General features: G+C 38.3%; 2 protein-coding genes and 1 pseudogene across 3 annotated transcripts in view; 1 reads left to right on the plus strand and 2 right to left on the minus strand.

Moving 5' to 3' along the window:
- Nucleotides 1-19,324, minus strand: part of LOC147325787 (transmembrane protein 132C-like) — a 183,562-nt gene that overhangs the window by 129,202 nt on the left and 35,036 nt on the right. The gene's annotated exons all lie outside the window — the stretch shown is intronic.
- Nucleotides 10,179-14,682, minus strand: LOC147325788 (uncharacterized; annotated as a pseudogene). The gene is made up of 9 exons (XR_015130378.1): nt 14,596-14,682; nt 13,014-13,064; nt 12,724-12,842; nt 12,237-12,629; nt 11,959-12,157; nt 11,620-11,831; nt 11,360-11,507; nt 11,177-11,281; nt 10,179-10,846 (listed from the first exon to the last, which is right to left on the minus strand). The product of XR_015130378.1 is annotated as an uncharacterized LOC147325788 (transcript).
- Nucleotides 14,185-18,951, plus strand: LOC147325789 (uncharacterized). Its single transcript, XM_086300484.1, has 3 exons — nt 14,185-15,439; nt 16,033-16,113; nt 16,734-18,951. Exons 1-3 carry the CDS (start codon nt 14,984-14,986, stop codon nt 16,932-16,934), a joined length of 738 nt encoding a protein of 245 aa, XP_086156610.1. The 5' UTR covers nt 14,185-14,983; the 3' UTR covers nt 16,935-18,951.

Consider the following 19,324-nt stretch of genomic DNA (forward strand, 5'->3'; position numbering starts at 1 on the left):
CACACAGGAACACTAATCACTCCAAGTGCCCATCACATGCACTCCGACACTGCAGGAGAAGCAGGGCACAGCAGAAAGCCCTCTCCTAGCTGGAGGTTAATTGGATCACATAAAAGCAAAGCACACCTCATCTTTCATCACTAGGCAACACATTTACGCAGCAATCGATAGGTGGAATCATATTTTCCCCTTTCAGAAAAATGAGGGAAAATGAAGTATTGTGACCCGACTGAGATGGATAGGGCATGGCTTCATACCCTACAGATAGCAGCGATAAGTCTGTGCCCTGTGTTTGTTCGCGACTTGAGTTGTTTTTGCTTCTGACAAATCATATAGACTTTTTAGTTCCAAAATGGCCTTTGGTTATTTATGTCGATAAAATCTGAGTCTGAAAAAAACTGTCTTTCTCAACTCACCTTTCAAACACACAACATACACATGAGATCGAACGTCAACAGATTTAAAGATATTTACTTTTAGAAAGACAGACAGGTAAACTAACAGCAATTCTAAACAAGTCTCCATCATAAAGGAATAAATATTCTTTCAAATATTAAAAATACATATTTAGATTTTCTCTCAAGGCATATTCGCACAGACTAGAGGCCAGTTAGCAACCACCTCGCAACTAGAGAATATGAGTATTACCCAACTGGCTGAGAATGGTTGCTGGAGGTTGCTGGCAGCTTCTGTGAAATCATTTGCTAAGACCCATTCCCAAAACTGATGAGTAACCTCATGATAACCAACGGTTGTTAGGCAAAAATTGTATATGGTCACAAAGAGCTATGCGGTCCTGGCCCAGAATCGTCCTTGCGATTGCTTTGGTTGTAGCCTTCTGTAGTTTGCATGGAAGACACTAACTTGTCCTCAAATACTCATCAACTACTCACTGAGAAGTTGTGAAACTGTTTGGAGAGCGATACAAACTGTAAATGAAAATAATTAACCTTCAAACTAAAGTTTGCGCCATTTGATACTTGTTGGTTTCAGACTTTGTGGTCTTCGTTTCTACTTTGATTTGCATTTTTGTAAAGTTTCCCTGTCACTCTGTGGTAAGTTATCAAGCAACTTTGCAGACAAGTCACTGTCATCCATGCAATCTACAGGCAACTCTGACAACACGCTAACAACCAAAGTAATCACAAGGAGGTTTCTGTGACCAGTTCTCCTAGGATCTAGCACTGGCCAGCCTATTAGGGCACAATTACAGCTGCGATTCACAGCAATAACAATGAGAAAGCAACACAAAATGACTGGAATAGCTGTTATGACACATGAACACCAGCATGAACAGTCCCATGAGTCTTTGGGTTAGTGACCCCTCCCCTTGAGCCGTTACAATACATTCTTCCATAGCAACTGGAGGTTGCTCACTGGTTGCCCAAATACAAAAATGTAATTCCATATAACATGCTCAAAGCAGTCGTGGAAATGAGGCTGCCATATCTTCAACCACGAATGTGTTGCAACACAACCTGCCTCAATTAGATCCTAAAGGTGACTGCTACAGAGAATGGCATTTAAAACCCATCCCCCTTCTCTGCTTGCGTGAGAATAATGTATTTGAGCATCACAGGAATCCTAACAAAATGGAAACAAAAAAGCTAAAGTTCCTGTTTGAGCATTAGTTATGCCTGACTGGGGAGAAATGTCACTAGCTTCCAAACATCTCTCTGTCTGCTTAAAAAACTTTTTTTTTCAGTCATTTTGCAAGGCATCACATCTCCCTGGTGGAAGCACTGAGAAACAGCAATCAACATCCCTTTGCCAGTTGTGCCGAAATAAAAAAAAAAGAAAAACCTCAAAGCTCTCTGCCTTGAAGACACATTTGGGACATAAATGGGCTTTTTATGACACTTCAATTCTGTCCATTTTCTTTTTGGCCAAGTGTTGTGCATTGTACAGTGTCAGAAAGAGAGGAGGAGAATGGCGGCACTGGGAGTCACAGAGGAGCCGCCGGTTGTTTAGATGAGATGAGCGAGAGACGAGAGCTCTTGAAGGAACGGGAAATGTGCTGAGCAGAGCAGAGCAGCAGTTAGCCTTCTTACGAGGGCACCCACAGGGGTAATCGAAGGCTTAAACTCTAACTATGTGTGCTCTGCTGTTGTCATTTAGGCTCACAGATTGCCTCGGTGCACTTATGAATGTGACCAGCTCTCTCCCTATCTGAAGTAACCACACTTTGAAAGTGAGTCAAATAAAAGCAGTGACAGTGACAGATGATGCGGCATTGTGCCTGGATGGAGGGGGTCCCATGTCATAAATAACAACGAATCTCAGTACTCAGGTATTCATATTCAAGTGAATCCATTTGAGGTATACTGCATATTATACACCGGGGTGCTTTTTTGCAAATATATACAATCAGATGCAGTTAAGTGGGTAAGAATAATGCATTGAGTTGGCAAAAACGAGCAGGGTGAGTAATGTTCTGGCATTTCCAGCAGGGTTATACTGTAAGAAAGTCAATGGGCCTTGGACATCAGGCACTGCAGCGGCTCCCTGATCTCAAATAATGTAAACCACAATATTAATTATGGTTAGGTCAGGGGATGGGCACAAGTTCAACATTTACTTACTTTACTTACACTAGGAGGTGTATGTATATATATATATATATATATATATATATATATATATATATATATATATATATATAGATATATATATATATATACACAATTTTAACAGCTTTACATTACAGAATAAACCGAAAAAAAAATCTTACTGTGTTTTATTTAACCTTTGGTAGTGTCTATATTGGTACCTAACATTCTGTTTATTTTAGCCTTTTGTGTACAGCACTTTGTGACTGGCTGTCTATGAAAAGCGCTTAATAAACAAACTTCATTTACATATCAGTTAAATGAAGATCAGTTGCAATACATTGTTAAATATGCTTCATGTGCTATGACTTATGATACATTTAAAGGAATAACTGGGGCAGAGATTATCATAAGAACATCCAGGTGACTATTATGAACTAAAGACTGGGATGGGATAGGTGTTTATTGATGTCAGCAATTAAAGTCAAACCACAGCTTCAGTAGTCTTTTGTACTGTGAAACTATTATTAGGCAATAGAAAAAGATAAAATCACTGCAACTCTTATTGTAATGTCTTAAGTACAGAAATAAAGTTATACTTTGTCATCGGTCAGTCATAGTACAGAATAGAGCACGGGTGATATGACCAAAAATATTATACATTTGAAAATTTGCGATAACGATATAACTGACGATATAATTGATGCTAGACAAAATACTTTACAACTCCCCGACTTTATTAGTGCAAAAAAACAAACATCAATGTATTTTCACTTAAACAAGCAGCTGTTTTTTATGTGCATTAACGTTATATAAAAATGTTACAGTGCAAATGCAAATTCCTTGCTGACAGTTTAACCAAGAGGCATTTCCAGTGGAAATTGGCCGACATATCCTCAGCACAACCATGTATAATATCCAAAAACTTAAAAAGAGGTTATACAGACACACAGTACAGTAATATTATGTTGAAGCACAGTACGTATCACTCCATGAGGCTCCTGCCTACGGTAGCCGTATTGCTCTGACAATCCATCAAGCGGTGTGGCTTCGTAGCTTAGAAAAGTCGCACTAAAACATTTGACAGATTTTCGAGCGCCGTGTACCACATAAAATCACTTCGAGGTCAGTAAACACAACCAGAATTCATACATAAGGCACACAGGTTTATGAGGGGCACTGTCGATTTTCAGAAAAATCAAAGGATTGATGTGTGCCGCATTTTCCAAAAAACACGGTAATAACGACAGCTCGCTAGCATGCTCTACCAAAAATAGTGCTTTGTTGTGTATCTGATGGACGAAAGCTAAACCAGTTCCACACCACTGAAGTTGCAGCATTTTTACAAACCAGTTCTGGTTCATCCGTTTCATTAATCTCACTAATCTCAACACTGCATAAGGTCATTGGTCCCTTGGTTTGATGAGCGAATGACGTGAGAAAACTTTGCAAGATCAATGTCCAGAAAGCACTTTTTTCACTGAAGAGTGCTATTCTGAGAGTAAAGATAAAGCATTGGTGCTTAAATTGAAGAAAACAAAGATGTCTCCTGAACACGGAACAGCTGTCTGTTCCAAGAAATACTCTGACAAGTTTTATTTATACTTTAGAAAGGTAGAATAGTGGAGGATGGCAGTCTGTTATTTTGTCTTCTTCAATACAAGTGTCACTGTTTTCATGTTCTCGCTCAAGCAGAAAGACAACTGCACTTGGCCTTCCATGATACCGGGTTACAGAAATTCAGGTGAAAAGAGCTGAGATATACAACTGTTCTGCTTGAGTGTTTGTGATTAAGTATAAGAAATGTGGGCCGTCAAGTGACTCTAAAAAACTGAATTTCAGGCAAAGATAAAAACAACAATAGAAAAAAAAGCAACATATTTCGTAATATAACTACTGCAGAAGCAATTTTACAGCTCAAGGATCTTTCCTTTTGTAGGGGGGATTTAAACATGACTTGGACAGTTATTAGGAGGTGTTTGCAACAATATCAGATGTGCTCTTTGTGTAACAGTTGGTGTGAAGATTTGTGTAGCTCAAAGTGGAATATCCTACAATTAGACTGTGTACAAAGATGTACAAAGTTCAGTTATATTCAATTCTATTTCATTGCATTTATGTAGCAATAATAAAGATATACATAATGCAAATACACTGTGATATTTTAAACAATAGTATAGAAAGATCTATTCAGGGTTCAGGGAGTCTGATGACTTTCTCAATCGGTTGGGGTGAAGAGAGATAAGACAGATATGGTTATAAGGACGATCTGATTTCCTCGTGTCAGCATTGTTCCCAGTCGCAAAGGAATGACGTCACAAGAAGGTGATTGGTCACTTGCAATGTTGAACCTGGAACAACATTAATTATGATGATGTGGGAACAACGCTGACACGAGGAAATCAGATCGTCCATGGTTATAATGCCTGTGTGTATTTGTGTGTGTGGCAGCATGCATGTGCTGCTTTTTGCTGTTTTTGTGTGTCAGAGTTCATGTTTATATCCCTGTTTATGTGCGCCAGTGAGTGAGTGAGTGCGACTGTCTGACCATGAACGCACTTGGATTACCTTACTGCAGGGGTCGGCTACGTTTCTGATGATGAGTGCCATCTAAAATTTCCTCAGAATTCAATGTGCCATATGACCGCATAGCAATAAATTTAATAACGCTCTATATTAACAGTTACACACTATATAGAACAACTTTATAGAATTATATTTGTTCATAGATGTTGGCAACTATCAGCGAATAGTTATCAGCTATTTTGAAACAAAAAAAGACACTTTTTATCCATAAGAAGAACAGCAAATGAACTGTACAACGGAAAATGCAAATGCTATTTATAGTCTCCTCACAACAATGATAAGAAAAATAAACTGGGCCAATATGGCATGTTTGTTAATACAGGGATACACAAGTTAATGTGATCTCTGGTCTCCCACTCAGAGACACAGGTCTCCGAGTGTCCAGCATTCAGGCGGCTACCTGAGGACACTCTTCATGTGAGAGAAAATCTGCTCACACAGACATGTAGAGCCAAATACTGTCAATTAGGCCTCTGCAATGTTCTGAAGACATTGCAGAGACATCACGATATCATGACCAGCAGCTTTACAGCTGTGGCTCCAGCAAACATCAGCTGATACTAGAAATTAATATTAAATAAATTCTAACAGCTGATCAAGCTTAAACGTGCTGCTGTTGTTTAGCGCGACATCTGCTGGTTTCCTCTTTCTGGCGCAAAGTGGGCGATAAACAAACAAGAGAGAAAAGCCGATCAGCTGATCATTGATCAGTTTCATGATTGAAGTAGCAACAGGAGAGGGAGGGGAGCGAATGAGAGAAGAAGAGGCAGCTGTGCAGAATAACTCCAGCTTTGTGTCTTTTTTCATCCTAGCTGAAGTACAGGACAAACTGTTCCTTTTCAGCTCAATACGAAAAGCATAATATTTTCTCTGGATACGAGACGATTCCGTTTTTTTACGGGACGGTTGGCAACTCTACTAACAAACCTTATGAATAAAATAAAGTTCACTATTCACTAGTAACATCATAGCACCCACCCAGCTGTATAGAAACTCCGTCATGCTAGCTAGTACGCAGTACGAGTTATTCTAACTGACTGTAAAAAGTCAGCACAACGAAAATAAACTCCACCTAAACTTGGTTTATATCTGAGCCAGACAAACTGCAGGTCATAACTTCTTACCTGAAGTTCAGTTCACCTGACACTCGGACCGGCGGCCGTCTCGGGTCTCTCCTCCCCCTGCCTTCCCTTTCCCTAATCCACCTGCTGGCCTCTGTGGCAGCTCCGCCATAGCCACCACCAAACAATTGAGTTATTTTTACACATCAGCAATCATCTGGTCAATCCACCACCTTTCGTTGTTTATACCGTTACAAAAAAAAATAAAAAATCATCGGCCCATAAAAACGAAAAATCACCATTGGCCCACCGGGCAGATGTCCGATGGCCAGTCCAGCTTTTGGTCGTGCCATCAGTTAACCCTTCACGTGCCAGCTGTGGCACGCGTGCCCAGGGTTGCCGACCCCTGCCTTACTGTCATATAGCCTCAGGCAAGCAGTGTCAACAGATACTTGGAATTAGAGCCAGTATGTACCCCACTGGTCAAACTCCAGATGATCAGAAGGTAAGCCTCTAAAGGCCTAACTATAATATCTGTCTAGCCCAGATGTATTTTTTTGAGAGTTAAGGAATGTGTGTAGTGCGGTGCCTCTGGCAGAGATACAGTGGACTGTGTTGATCAGTGGCACTGGATGAGAGTTGTGTGCCTCTGACAGCAGTGAGGTGGTAAACAGCGTGGAACAGAGGAGCCTGGTAGCCCATGGCCCCGAGGAAGTCCACTGCACGCTCCAGCAGGAGCCGAGGGAGAGAACAGACAGTCATTTCGCGGCTGCTCAGAAATTCTGAAATGAGATGAACTCAGAGGTCTCTCCCTGCAGCAAGAAATGCTCACGGCATGCATTTCTTTATCCATATCCTCCCCCAAAGTGCCACGGAGAATTTTGAGTCTTTGAGTGAGCTTAGTGGTTAAGGGAATAAGCAGAAAATGGAAATAAAGATGCCAAGAGAAAGGCTGTCTATCATTTTCACTCAATGCTCAGACCTAGTTTTATTTGTCAGCTCCATCCTTCTCTTGCCAGATTTTGTGACTAACAGAAGCCGTGAAAGGTTTAGTCAGATAATTACCTCACAACCGCCTTAGGTTTTTGCTGAGAAAAAGCTTTTTAGAAAGTTTCTTCATTTTTTTATAGCCAGTCGTAAACTAAAAATCTGCGCATCATAAAATGTCTTTACATCACTATGGTTCTCTTTAAACAAAACTGTCCCTCTTTGGTAGCACTCATGGATGAAATACAGAGGCCCAAGGTCACCCGCTCTATGGGCACACAGAATAAATGTAAAATAAATCAAAAGTAAGTGATTGAAAATCTGTTATTTCATCTTCTTCCAGATGGCAAAACTATGAGAAAGTTATATTTTATTTGCCCCCTGCAGTCATTTCACACGCACGAAAAGGAGAACTCTGTGGGTCCTCCATAATAACAGGTTGTGGGAAACTACAGGAGGCATATGTGGCGAGAGAATTTTCAGTTAGAAAAAGTGAAACACTCTTGACTTGAATTTGTTTTGAAAAAGTTGAAAAGTCTTATGGTATAGAGAGGACAACTATAACTTATCATGCTGCACTTTCAATTAAATCTATCCCCCTGCTGAGGATAAAGAGCATGTGCATGAATGAATGAGGGTCTTGTGCTCATCTTATGCTCACATTATCCATTCATCCATCCATTCGCATCCGTCCACCCATTCTTTTCTGCCTATCCAATTAATGGACGCAGGGTGGCTAGAGCCTATCCCAGCTTGCTCACAACACATGCATCTAAAATGTCTCATTACAAGCTTAAAAATATGAAGCTTCAATTCAGAAAAAGGATCAAAGTAACCTCTGACAGCCTTACTGTTTGCATGAGCATTATGTCTGTCCCAAGGACAGAGAGACTACACACAAAGTGTTTCTTCAAAGAATTTAGCCATAAATTTTGCTTTCATTTTTGCATTTTTAAACAATTTATTTATTTGTGTATTGCATTCTTGTGGTATACTTTTCAACAAGGACTTATACTGTACTATTTTTTGATCAGTTGAGGGCTACATTACAAAAGTTTATTAAGATATATATTTTTTCTTTCTAGGGCAGTATAGTGCCGCAGTGGCTAGCACAGTCCAAAGATATGACGTTAGTGGTAATAGCTGATTCTAAATTGGCCGCAGGTGTTAATGAGAGTGTGAATTGTCCTATGTTTTCTCTCTGTATTAGCCCTGCAACAGACTGGTGATCTGTCCAGCCTCTTGCCCCATGACAGCTAGGATAGGCTCCTGCAGCCCTGAATTGGATAAATGGAGGAAGATGGATGTATATATATAACAAGATATCAGTTTCTGTGGCACCCCGATTGTCTCAGCTTGACCAACCTTATAAAAATTCGCTCCACTGTTGAGCAGGAGTGGGTGTTCCTCAACAGCTAGACATACATGGTTGGTTAAGGTTAGAGGTAGAACGCCCACTTGTGTTATGCAGCAACTCTTTACTCCATTACTCTTTGGACTTTGTTTGGACTGTGTGAGCTTTCAATATAGTTTTTGTTTTGGTTTACTTTTCTCAGTGTTTGTTATCACATTCTATAAATTGCATTACGTTAAACTTCTTTCCTTTCTCTATTTATTTAGTTGCATTCCATCCTGGCTAACTGCTACGCATGTTCTGCATTTGGGTCCTCATTTCTCCCCTCATCATTACAATGATGTTGGGTTTTATAGGGCACTTCGTTGTGTTTTTCTTTCTTTCTGTGACACCAGTTGAGCATTTACAAGTATTGACTGGTGAGTTGATGAGGTGATATTGTTTTATAGACAATATTTGAATCTTAAAGTGGTTATATGTTTGTGTCACTTGTAATAAAACTGACCTTTTTGCTATATGGGGTGAGAAACAAAACACAATAAAACACTGGTCTGAGATTATAAAGTAAGTGTCTTTCTTCTGTGACAAAGTAGGAAAAAGATTTAAAGCTTAATGCAGTAACACAAAGTTACATTATATACAGTAAAGTATATATATTGTACTGTATGGTAAAAAGACCCAGTAAAGGTCAGCACAACCATTATAGCAGAAAGCTATAATTTATGTGTGCAAATGTGTACATCTACCACAGATCTATTTTTAGCTTTGCTGTCATACGTTCACTTCATCTTTCTTCTTACATCATCATTCTTTCCATAGCCTTCTCAACTACACGCATGTCCTGACATATACAGTAACATGCAGCCGCACTGACATTTATGCCACAGCCTAGCACTTCCACACTGATTGGTGTCCTTGGAAATCACTCAGAATCGCTCTCATACTTTTTATCATCCAAATGCCATCTAGGTCAAAACCTGCCCTCTCTTTACTTCTTAATGTTAACATTAATCTGTTTATCATAAGGGATAATTGACTGGACACTTTTGTTGATACTGATAAAAAATGGTGCATTAAGAAGATGGGCACACAGCCATAATGGCCTGTGATTAGGCAAGGGCTATAATGACTACACTTATATACACTGCAAAAACCCACCTCCTTAATACTAGAAAAATACACTTATTTTTGGTGAAGATTTGCTTAAAACAAGTGAAATTATCTGCCCATGGGGTAAGTGTTTTTTTCTTAATAAGATTTCTTGAAATAAGAACAATATCTAGATTTAAATAAAGCTAAAAATAAGTATTTTACACTCATTCCAGGGAACAAATCAGAACATTGAAACTTAAAATAAGCTTTAACCACTTATTGTAGGCCACTAATAAAGATAATAAAGCTAAAAATAAGTCTTTTACACTTATTCCAGGCAACCAATCATGGCTTGAAACCTAAAATAAGCTTTAACCACTTGTTCTAAGTAAAATGTTGAAGAAATTAAATCTGAAAATAGGCATAAAACACTTATTCTAACAAACAAATCAAGGCAAATAATCTAAAAACTAGTACATTAAATCATTTTAAAGATATTTCTTCTTTTTAAATTTAGCTAAACACTACTTTAAGATTATATTGCTGATTAAGGACAAAACAAAACTGAAACAGAGTAAAAGTGTCCATCTTTATTTGTCCATTTTAACAATAACCTGCAGATAATAAAGATACAATTGAACAGTACAGGTCCAACATTATGAGTTTAAGTGGTTTCAACATTTCAACAGCCTTAGAGGTTTCGCCATTGCCCCATTAAAATTGACGAGTGACATAGGAAGACCACAAAGATTCTAATTTCTTCCGAATGACACCAAATACCACAAAACTTGTCTGGGTGAGTAAATGAACATTTTCCATTTTAGAAATAAGACCCAGATTGAAAAAAAAAACAAACAAAAACAAAACAGAAGTGCCCTCTCCTAATCTTATCTGAAATTTACACACTACTTTCCAATAAATGCATGCCATTCTGCCAGGGCTTTTCTGTAAGATGATGTAGTGTCATGCTCATGAATGGCATCCTGGAGAACTTCTGTCTGAATGACAGACAGCAGGGTTGCCACGCATTTGGGGTAAGTCAGATGGAGTGCATAAAAGTATGCCATCACATATATCATAGCCTCACCAATTTTTTCTTTGTCAAATGTTGTAACTGGTAAATTACCAACAGCAATGACACACTTGCAGCCATCGAACATCACTACTGGACATGACTAGCTTCGTTTCTGGAGGACAGCATCTGGATCTTCTGTAGGCTGCAAGACACAAAAGACATGACAGTCAACATCTTATGTTAATTGTATGTTTTTTTGCTGGGATTTGGTCATAACGTTGGAGATGTCATTATCCTGTTCTTTGTTGGTTACACACATTTTATAGTAGTTTTGACTTATGGTTTATCAAGCGACTCCTTATGTGACCACACTCGTGTACATTAAATACGTTATAAATTAATGAAAACAATAAATTATAGATTTAAGTCTTTCGGCTGAAACTGAAAAAGCATTTTTGAGTCATGTTTGACCGAAATATTTTGTTTGCCAAATTTTCTGTAGATCTTTATAAGCAAATTTTATAAAACTTACCTTCAGGACATGTAGAAATGCTTCAGAAGCATTCCCCATCTTTTTTGGTGGATGGGCAGGTGTGGGAAAGAGGAAGAGCCTTCATCAGTGCAAGGTGGGCTTCAGCTGGACAAAGCAGAAACAAACCTTCATAAACATAAATTTTAAAGGATGAGAACTTTGTATTCAAATGGTAAAACTTACTTTTGTCCATGGTCATTGGTGGATTCATTGCCTTCTTTGACACACCGTAGAACTCTACCCTGGAGCAGAATTCTTCCCATCTCAGTTTTACTTGACTGATGAACTTGTTGTTGTGGGGATCCAAAATTCTGCGAAGCTCACCCAACGCCTACAATAGGTTTAAAAAAATAAGTAGACAAATAAAATCAAAATAACTTTACTACCACACCAAATATATTTGAAATTAAAGTGATTATTTATTAACTCTTCCAAAAACTTACATGATGCAATTCTTTAAAGCATGGATATGCATCCAAGATGAGGCAAGCTCTGTTCTCCTCTTTCATGGTGTCTGAGTCAATGAAGGATCTTCTGGCTTCAAACTCGAGGTCTAATAGCTGGGACACATCTTCTTGGTTTGGTTTTGCCTTCTTACACATTTCTTGTAATGTTTTGTAATGTCTTGCTTGTATTTGCCGACTATCCTTGTCAGCTAAGATAGAGAGAAGTACAAGAGCATTTTGGTTTTTCATTGTTACTGAAGTAGACTTCCACAAAACATTAGCTACTACTGGCTGTGTGTTGATAACCATTTTACAAAATTACTAGTATGTACTCACATGAAGTGGAGGCATTGTCAGAATTTCTGACAGGTGATAACAGAGTAGATGCACCACTGGAAGAACTGCGATCAGCATCTTCATCATCAGCTTCTTCATCCCTTGGGTAGAGGTCAGTGAGCCTTCTCTTGGGCCGTCCCCTCTCCGGTGTTGGTCCTTGCCTTTTTACTGGTGTTTTCATATTTTGCAGCCTTTTCTCCTGGTGAAAATACATATATATCATGCCCCCTGAACAAAACAAAATGATTTATATATGAGACACAAATACAAGAACTTACGTGTTTTACGCTTGCATCATTATCCTGCAGCATAGGATAATATTCCACAACTTTTTTAGCCATTGCAGTGATTTCGGTCTTAGAGGGGTATTGCTCCATTTGGCCTTGGCTTGCTCTCAAAAGGGACACCATACTTGTGATTGTATTTCTCACCAATCTGCATCTCAGTTCTTTTGACATGATGCATGCCTGTTCCCTGCCGGAGCAGGCCAACTCCAGGTAACTCTTTCGGCATTGCTCCAACTCACTGTCGGTGTACAGAACATATTCCGGAGGACTGGGGAGCTGCAAGGTTTTCAGCTGGCTTACATTAGCATCAGCAGTTGGAGGGCCTGTTGCAACTACCCTGGGTGAAGAAGTTGTTTCAGGTTTCTGTGGTAGCGGATGGTCTTCCTGGTTTAGGGTGAGAAAATAAAAATGTCAAGTACTGCTAAAATAAAAGCATACTTTTGGAGATTAGTTGAACTAAATATTTTTTACATAATACCTCAGGATGAATTATTGACCACACATGTTTTCTTCTGAGAAAGTGCTCAGGCCCAGAAAAAAGGTCCCTCAGATCATCACGGGTCAATGTTAAAAGCAAGCGCTCGTCAATGCTTGCAGCTAACAAAAAGACAAACACCAGTTAAACTGTGCAAGCACATAACTGCACAAACATAACTGTTTTTTTAATATATATATATATATATATATATATATATATATATACACATACACACACACACACATACATACACACACACACACACACACAAATATATTATCAAATATAACCTTTAAGGACAGATACTGTAACATCATCCAGCTTCTCCATTGCTCAGTCACCTGCAAGACAAATGTTTACAATTAGTGTTATGTTAAAAACATTTGAAAAGTTGAATCTTAATTGAGTCCCATGAGAATCAAATTGATTCACGTCAAAGAATCGTTTTGATTGTTCAACATTTTTACCCTTTTTAAAGCTATTATAGAAAAGAAATGTCCAGACAGCCCGGCTGAGGTCTGAAAGGGTTATACAATATTGCCCGGTGAACTTTTACTCACCCAGATTTGTGTCATTGAATTTCATCAATAAAATTATGCTGACTAGGGCTGCCAGATCATGCATCCATTGGACGTAAAATGTACAGCTTATTGCACCAGCAGTATCTGCTCTTACATAACGATCATTAGCTTATAGCTTTAAATGTTTAAGGTATGTGCTAACTAAAAATAAAGGCAAGATGATAGTTTATTACATTTTAAAGAAATTTGTAGATTGCTCATTGCTATCTAAAATATAAAAGGACACCGGAGTATATTCTCCAGCATCTCACACTTCTGATAATCAGCTGTCTGCTTGACGTTTATTCAGCTGTGTAAAAACTATAACTTTAATCTCAGCCAAACCGATTTACTCAGGAACAAATAAAATACTGAAAAAAGCCAAACAATAACATTTTTAAGTTATTTAAGTGACTTATATATCATGTTTCACCTGAGTAGTGAAAGACGGCGGTGGTTTTGAAAATGGTTCGCCCGGAGTCCGGTGTTCTCACGGCTCTAGTGAGCGTTAAACCCCGGCTAGCTATCGAGCTAGTGGGTAACAGACGTCTGCGAAAACGTCAGAGCGCTTTTGAAAATATGTGGTGTCTTGATAAACTGTCCAGATATTTGAAGTTTACACGGCTACATTCTCGCCTGAAAATATGTTAAACGTTTATTTTGTGACCTAGAAAGAGTAATAAGAGAAATTTTAAAACTAACTAGCTTCCGCCATTTTTGGAAACTGAGCTAGGCCGCGCTATGAATTCTGGGATACAGCTTCTTTTTCGGGGTTTAACGGCAGCTGGCATCCTTGTACATACAGTGCTGCCATCTTCTGTTTCAATTTTGAATCGATACACAGCGCTACTTGTTTTACCAACCAGCCTGATTCCTGAATAACACTGTTTTGAGGCCACTTTAATAAATCCAATTAATATCAAAATATTAATTTAAACCCACACCTTGTGAGGGAATTCAAGCAGCTAGTAAATCAGTCAAAGACAATTGGAAAACCCTGAATGTGGTTAATTAGCTCTCTTGCTAATTGAAAGAAATTCTCAGTGTGCCTATTAACTTAAGTTAATACAAACGGCTAATACTGCCCCTTATAAATAGCATAGCTAGGAATTCTCACAACATTACAGTAGATACTTCACTAAATAATGTTCTCTGAACCACATGCGAGGGCTGCTAAGCTAACGCTAGCATCCGTTAGCATGCTACATTACTCCTTCCCGCGCTCAAATTAAATTTATTATTCTGTCCGCTTGACTTTAAAACAGTGATTAGACTACACACTACTTACATTCGAAAAATTAAAATTGCTTACCTCTCTTTCTTGACGAAGTTTTCTCTTACAGTTTTTCTTTCAATGCTCAGGTGCAGAAGATTCCTGTGACTCCAAATTCAAACGGAGTTGGGTAGCAACTAACATGGAACACGAAGGGGGTGCACATCTCAATTTTTGCTTCTATATACAATTTAGTGGTTTGTACGTTCATAAAACACAGTCAGTATGATAGGTAAATTTCTTCTTCATTGATTTAAAATAAACTCTTATAGGTGTTATTTCATTTTACCTTATTTGTGACCATTTTTTGTTTTTACAGCTCCAGTTTGTAATACCCCCCTCCCCCCATGAACTTGGTATTTCCCAAACTAGCGCGGCAACAGCTCCACACTGCAACATATTTTTTGCTTGACTTTAGTCTAATACAATGGCCTGTTGGAGGTGTGTGATTTGCTTCGTCTTTGTGGCGTTAACATTGAAGTCTCTCTTAAGTCACATTAATACTGCACACAGTCGCAGTCCAGATTTCCGTGTCATTTGTGGAGTCGATGGATGCGCCGAGGATTACCGTGTTTTCAACTCGTTTTACCACCATCTCAGACGCACACATCCACAATACATCTCCACTGGGAACCCGCCTACAGGATGGCTGACAGCTTCATCCGATGCAAATGTATTAGGAGGCGAAAATTTTGGTACAGCCATTTTTGCCGACTATACTGCCGAACCCAGACAAACTGTTAGCAATGGCAATGGCACTGAAGTAGAGCCACCACCACTAGACCCCCCAGTAACATCGGAGGTGTTGGAGGAGGAGCGACAGGAAAGTCAGAACGTGATGGAGCAAGACGCGGCTGAGCTTCAAACACCTCGTCAGAATCAGGTAATGTACTTTATGTGTTTCTGTGTGTACGCGCGCGAATTTTTAAATGTATGTGTGTTGTTTAACCTTAACCAAGCACAGTTACCCCAATTCAGAAATGTACTCAGTTCAAGTGAAAATTATAGTTTTAAAGTTATGTGTTTTCTAAGATAAACTACTTGATTAGAATATTTTAATAGGTATGAAGGCCAGTGCTGAATTTCAAATGCATGAATCCGCTGAAATTCAGGCTTGCACAACAATGTAGGCTTAGTTACCATACTTAAACATAATAAATAAACTTATTTACCAGTGTTGTGTACCTGCCTTGGTTGTTGTTAGATGCTCCATGAACCAAGCAGCTTTCAAATTTTTCTTTCAGTTAACTTCAGAGTAGATTCCATAAAGATTGGTTAAGTTTCATTAAATAACTCTTAAATTGTTCATAACATTTGCAGCTTCATTAGCTATCCATTGTAGTATGAATCTTTTAATAGCAAAAATGTACAACAGTTTGGAATATTTCTTTGTTTTGTTTTGCATCTGGTGGAATTTGAAACACATTCTGAGTGAGTCATTTTTCTTACACAATTGTTTTTCTTTTTGTCCTGTAGGGTAAAAGAGAAACTGTTGATCTTGCCAGATGTGCAGCTGCATTTGCTATTGGTGTGCGGGAGCAATGCCACCTATCACAGGTACTGCTTCATCTGATATTATGGGGGTGTCATTGTTAACTTGTTAATAAGTCTGGTTCAATGTAAGGCTGCAACTAATGATTTTTTTTTCATAATCTGTCCACTATCTTTGCAATTAATTGATTGTTTTTCATCGCTGGTTTTATTCAGCTATTACTTTCACCTATATAAGTTATTAAGAACAAATGTACATTACGAAGAAGTTAAGCACAAGAGTTGTGCAGTTCACTGCAATGTATGTAACTCTGGGCACACTCAACAGTTTAAAATAGGCTTAACAGTGTAAAATGTGTTCACTTTTAGGCATAAAAGACAAATGAAGTAGAATTACATAAAAAAAATAAATGAGGCAATCATTTGTTCACTTTTTCTGTTGTAACCTTTCATGCTCCTCCATCTTGCTCGGTGCAATGTGTTTGTGCCACGTGAGTCATGCATGTGGCATGTCATGCAAAACAATGCCAATTATTGGCTGATTTCTTCTTCTACTGCTCCACTGGTAAATTACAACATTCAGTGGCTCATTAATTTGAGCTAAAGAAATAGAGTTGCATTTTGCTTCTGTTATATTTTCTATTTACGCTTTCATGTCTCTGATGTGTTTTTTTTCCCCCCATCAGAGGAGTGTCAACAACATTGTCCTTGGTGTCCAACAGTATCAAACAGCTCTTCTGACGTCCTTGAGGGGAAAAATAAAGACCATCCTTGAAAGGCAACCTGACAGCAATGGACCTTTACAACAAGAAGTTCTTTCCCATATGTGCAGCTTCAAACCTACAGGACCGTGTAACACAGATGCATTTCAACCCTGTCACACCTGAGGAGATCATCATTTCCAATTATGCCTGTAGAGTTAAAAAGGGAGAATCGAGAGTTCTTGCAATCAAAAACAAGTCTTTCTACTACATTCCTTTGATTGAAAGTTTGAAACAGCTTTTATCCAATTCAAGACTATTTGACATGCTCAGTGCTGGACCTCAGAGTTGCCCCAACGCCAGTTTTTTGTATGACATTAATGATGGAATTATTTTCAAAACCCACCCACTGTTTTCAAAGAAGAACTCTGCTTTACAACTGATACTCTATTCTGATGAGATAGAAATGTGTAACCCCCTAGGGTCACGTGCGAGTGTAAATAAACTACTAATGTTTTATTACACCTTAGGCAACATAGACCCTAAGTTTAGATCAAAGTTGGCTTCCATCAGACTTCTCGCAATCGCAAAGTCTAGGGACATAGATGAGTGTGGGGTAGATATAATACTGCGGAGAATCAATGAGGACTTGAAGTTACTGTACGATGGTGTTATGATTAACACTGTCAATGGGGAATTTTATTTAAACGGAGCAGTTGTTGCTGTGTGTGGAGACACTCTTGCCCAGCATGAGCTTGCAGGATTTAAGGAAGGAGTTGGTTTTGCGTATAGCAAATGTCGTCATTGTGAGTGTACTTTTGATGAAATGCAAGAAAATTTCAATGAACATAGTTTCACCAGACGGACATTGGACGGACACATTAGGCAGTGCATTGAAATAGAAAGGGCAACTACCGAATTTTTGAAATCCTCGCTCAAAACGACTTTTGGCATAAATAGACAAAGCAAATTAGTTGATTTCCCAGGTTTTAATCTCATAGAGCAGATGCCACAGGATATTATGCATGTAATTCTTGAAGGAGTGGCACCAATGGAAATTAAGTGTGTGTTGAAATACCTTGTTTTATCTGGAAATTTGGATTTGGACTTGTTTAATTCTGCCATGCAGAACTTTCCTTTTTCATCAGTGGACATACGTGACAAGCCTTCACCAATTAGTATTGCTACTTTAGCTTCAAGTGACAACAGACTCAAACAATCCTCTGGACAAATGCTTATATTGATCAAGATTGTGCCATTCTTATTGTACAGTGTTGTAGAGAAAAATCCCTTTATCCAGTTTATTTTGGATTTAATTGAAATTGTTAAAATACTTTTTGCCCCAGTTGTGTCTTTACAAACTGTGTCCAAACTAAAAAAAAATGATAGAAGATCATCTTAAACAATTCAGGCAACTATTCCCAGAAAAAAATGTAATACCAAAGCAACATTACATGCTGCATCTTCCCTCTCAAATTATTGCCCTGGGACCTGTAATACGTCATATGTGCATGAGATTCGAGTCTAAACACAGTTTTTTTAAACAATGGTCATCCAAATTAAACTTTAAGAATGTGTGCAAGTCTCTTGTAAACCACAATCAGCTGCTGGAGTGTTGCCAAAGTGAAGCAGGAACTGAGCATCCGATATTTGTAAATGAGAAAGAACTAGGTCCTGTATCAGAGGTTGCTAATATGGACCATTTGCAATCAAAGGTTGTAGATTTTTTGGGGATTGAAGATGCTATACATCATGCCGTTAGAGTAAAGTGGCTTATTTTACATGGAAACAAATACATCTGTGACAGGTCTCTTATACTCATTTCAGCAAATGGTTTAAACCCTATCTTTGGACTTGTAAAAAACATTTTTATTGTTAATAGTGTACTTTATTGTTTTGAATACCAGGTGTATGAAACCTTGGGTTTCAACAAAGACTTTCTTGCCTATGAAATTGCAATTCCCAACCTTGCCCAAGCAACTGAACTGACTGATGTTGAAGACCTACTTGATTTTACGTCATATTACCCAGTCAATTTCAGAAACAGTGTCTATGTTATGACAAAATATAACCTTGAAGATGTCCTTTCTTTAAAAACCTGAAATAAATACCTTCCAATGAGTGACTTTCTTATTTCAAGGAAAAAGGTGAATGTTTCTTATTTTGAGATAATTTTTGTTTTACACTCTATCTAAAAGCTATTTTTGCTTGAAATAAATGTAAAATGGTTCATTTTTAGATATACAGACTAAATAAGGAAAAAAGTAATATATACTTGAAACAAGTCTAATCATCTAACACATGAGACTGGAAACTAGCTTGTAATGTTCAAAACAAGATGGACAAGATAATCTGGCTAAAATTAAGACAATAAATCTTGTCAAGCTACAAGGAATTTGCAGTGTAGTTCCTCTTTTAATTAACTCTATTAGGGCTTGCACGAGGGCATTTGTTCTTACATGCATTGGTATTCATATCACATGTCCTGAAGTCCAGAAAACCAAGAAGGCTCTCAGAGAAAACCACTCTGTTGGTGAGAGCAGATCAATATCTAAGCTGTCTATTATTATCTCCAA

This window comes from Aulonocara sp. 'chitande type north' Nkhata Bay, linkage group LG7, assembly GCF_057382095.1.
Source record: "Aulonocara sp. 'chitande type north' Nkhata Bay isolate Kocher_YH1m ecotype deep benthic linkage group LG7, A_spYH_male_GT1.1, whole genome shotgun sequence".
In the NCBI taxonomy this organism is placed as follows: Eukaryota; Metazoa; Chordata; class Actinopteri; order Cichliformes; family Cichlidae; genus Aulonocara; species Aulonocara sp. 'chitande type north' Nkhata Bay.

Coding starts and splice junctions, on each gene's coding strand:
- LOC147325789 (XM_086300484.1), top strand. CDS start 14,984: ATGGCCTGTTGGAGGTGTGTGATTTGCTTCGTCTTTGTGGCGTTAACA. Junction 15,440..16,032: donor AAACACCTCGTCAGAATCAG/GTAATGTACTTT, acceptor TTTGTCCTGTAG/GGTAAAAGAGAAACTGTTGA. Junction 16,114..16,733: donor AGCAATGCCACCTATCACAG/GTACTGCTTCAT, acceptor TCCCCCCATCAG/AGGAGTGTCAACAACATTGT.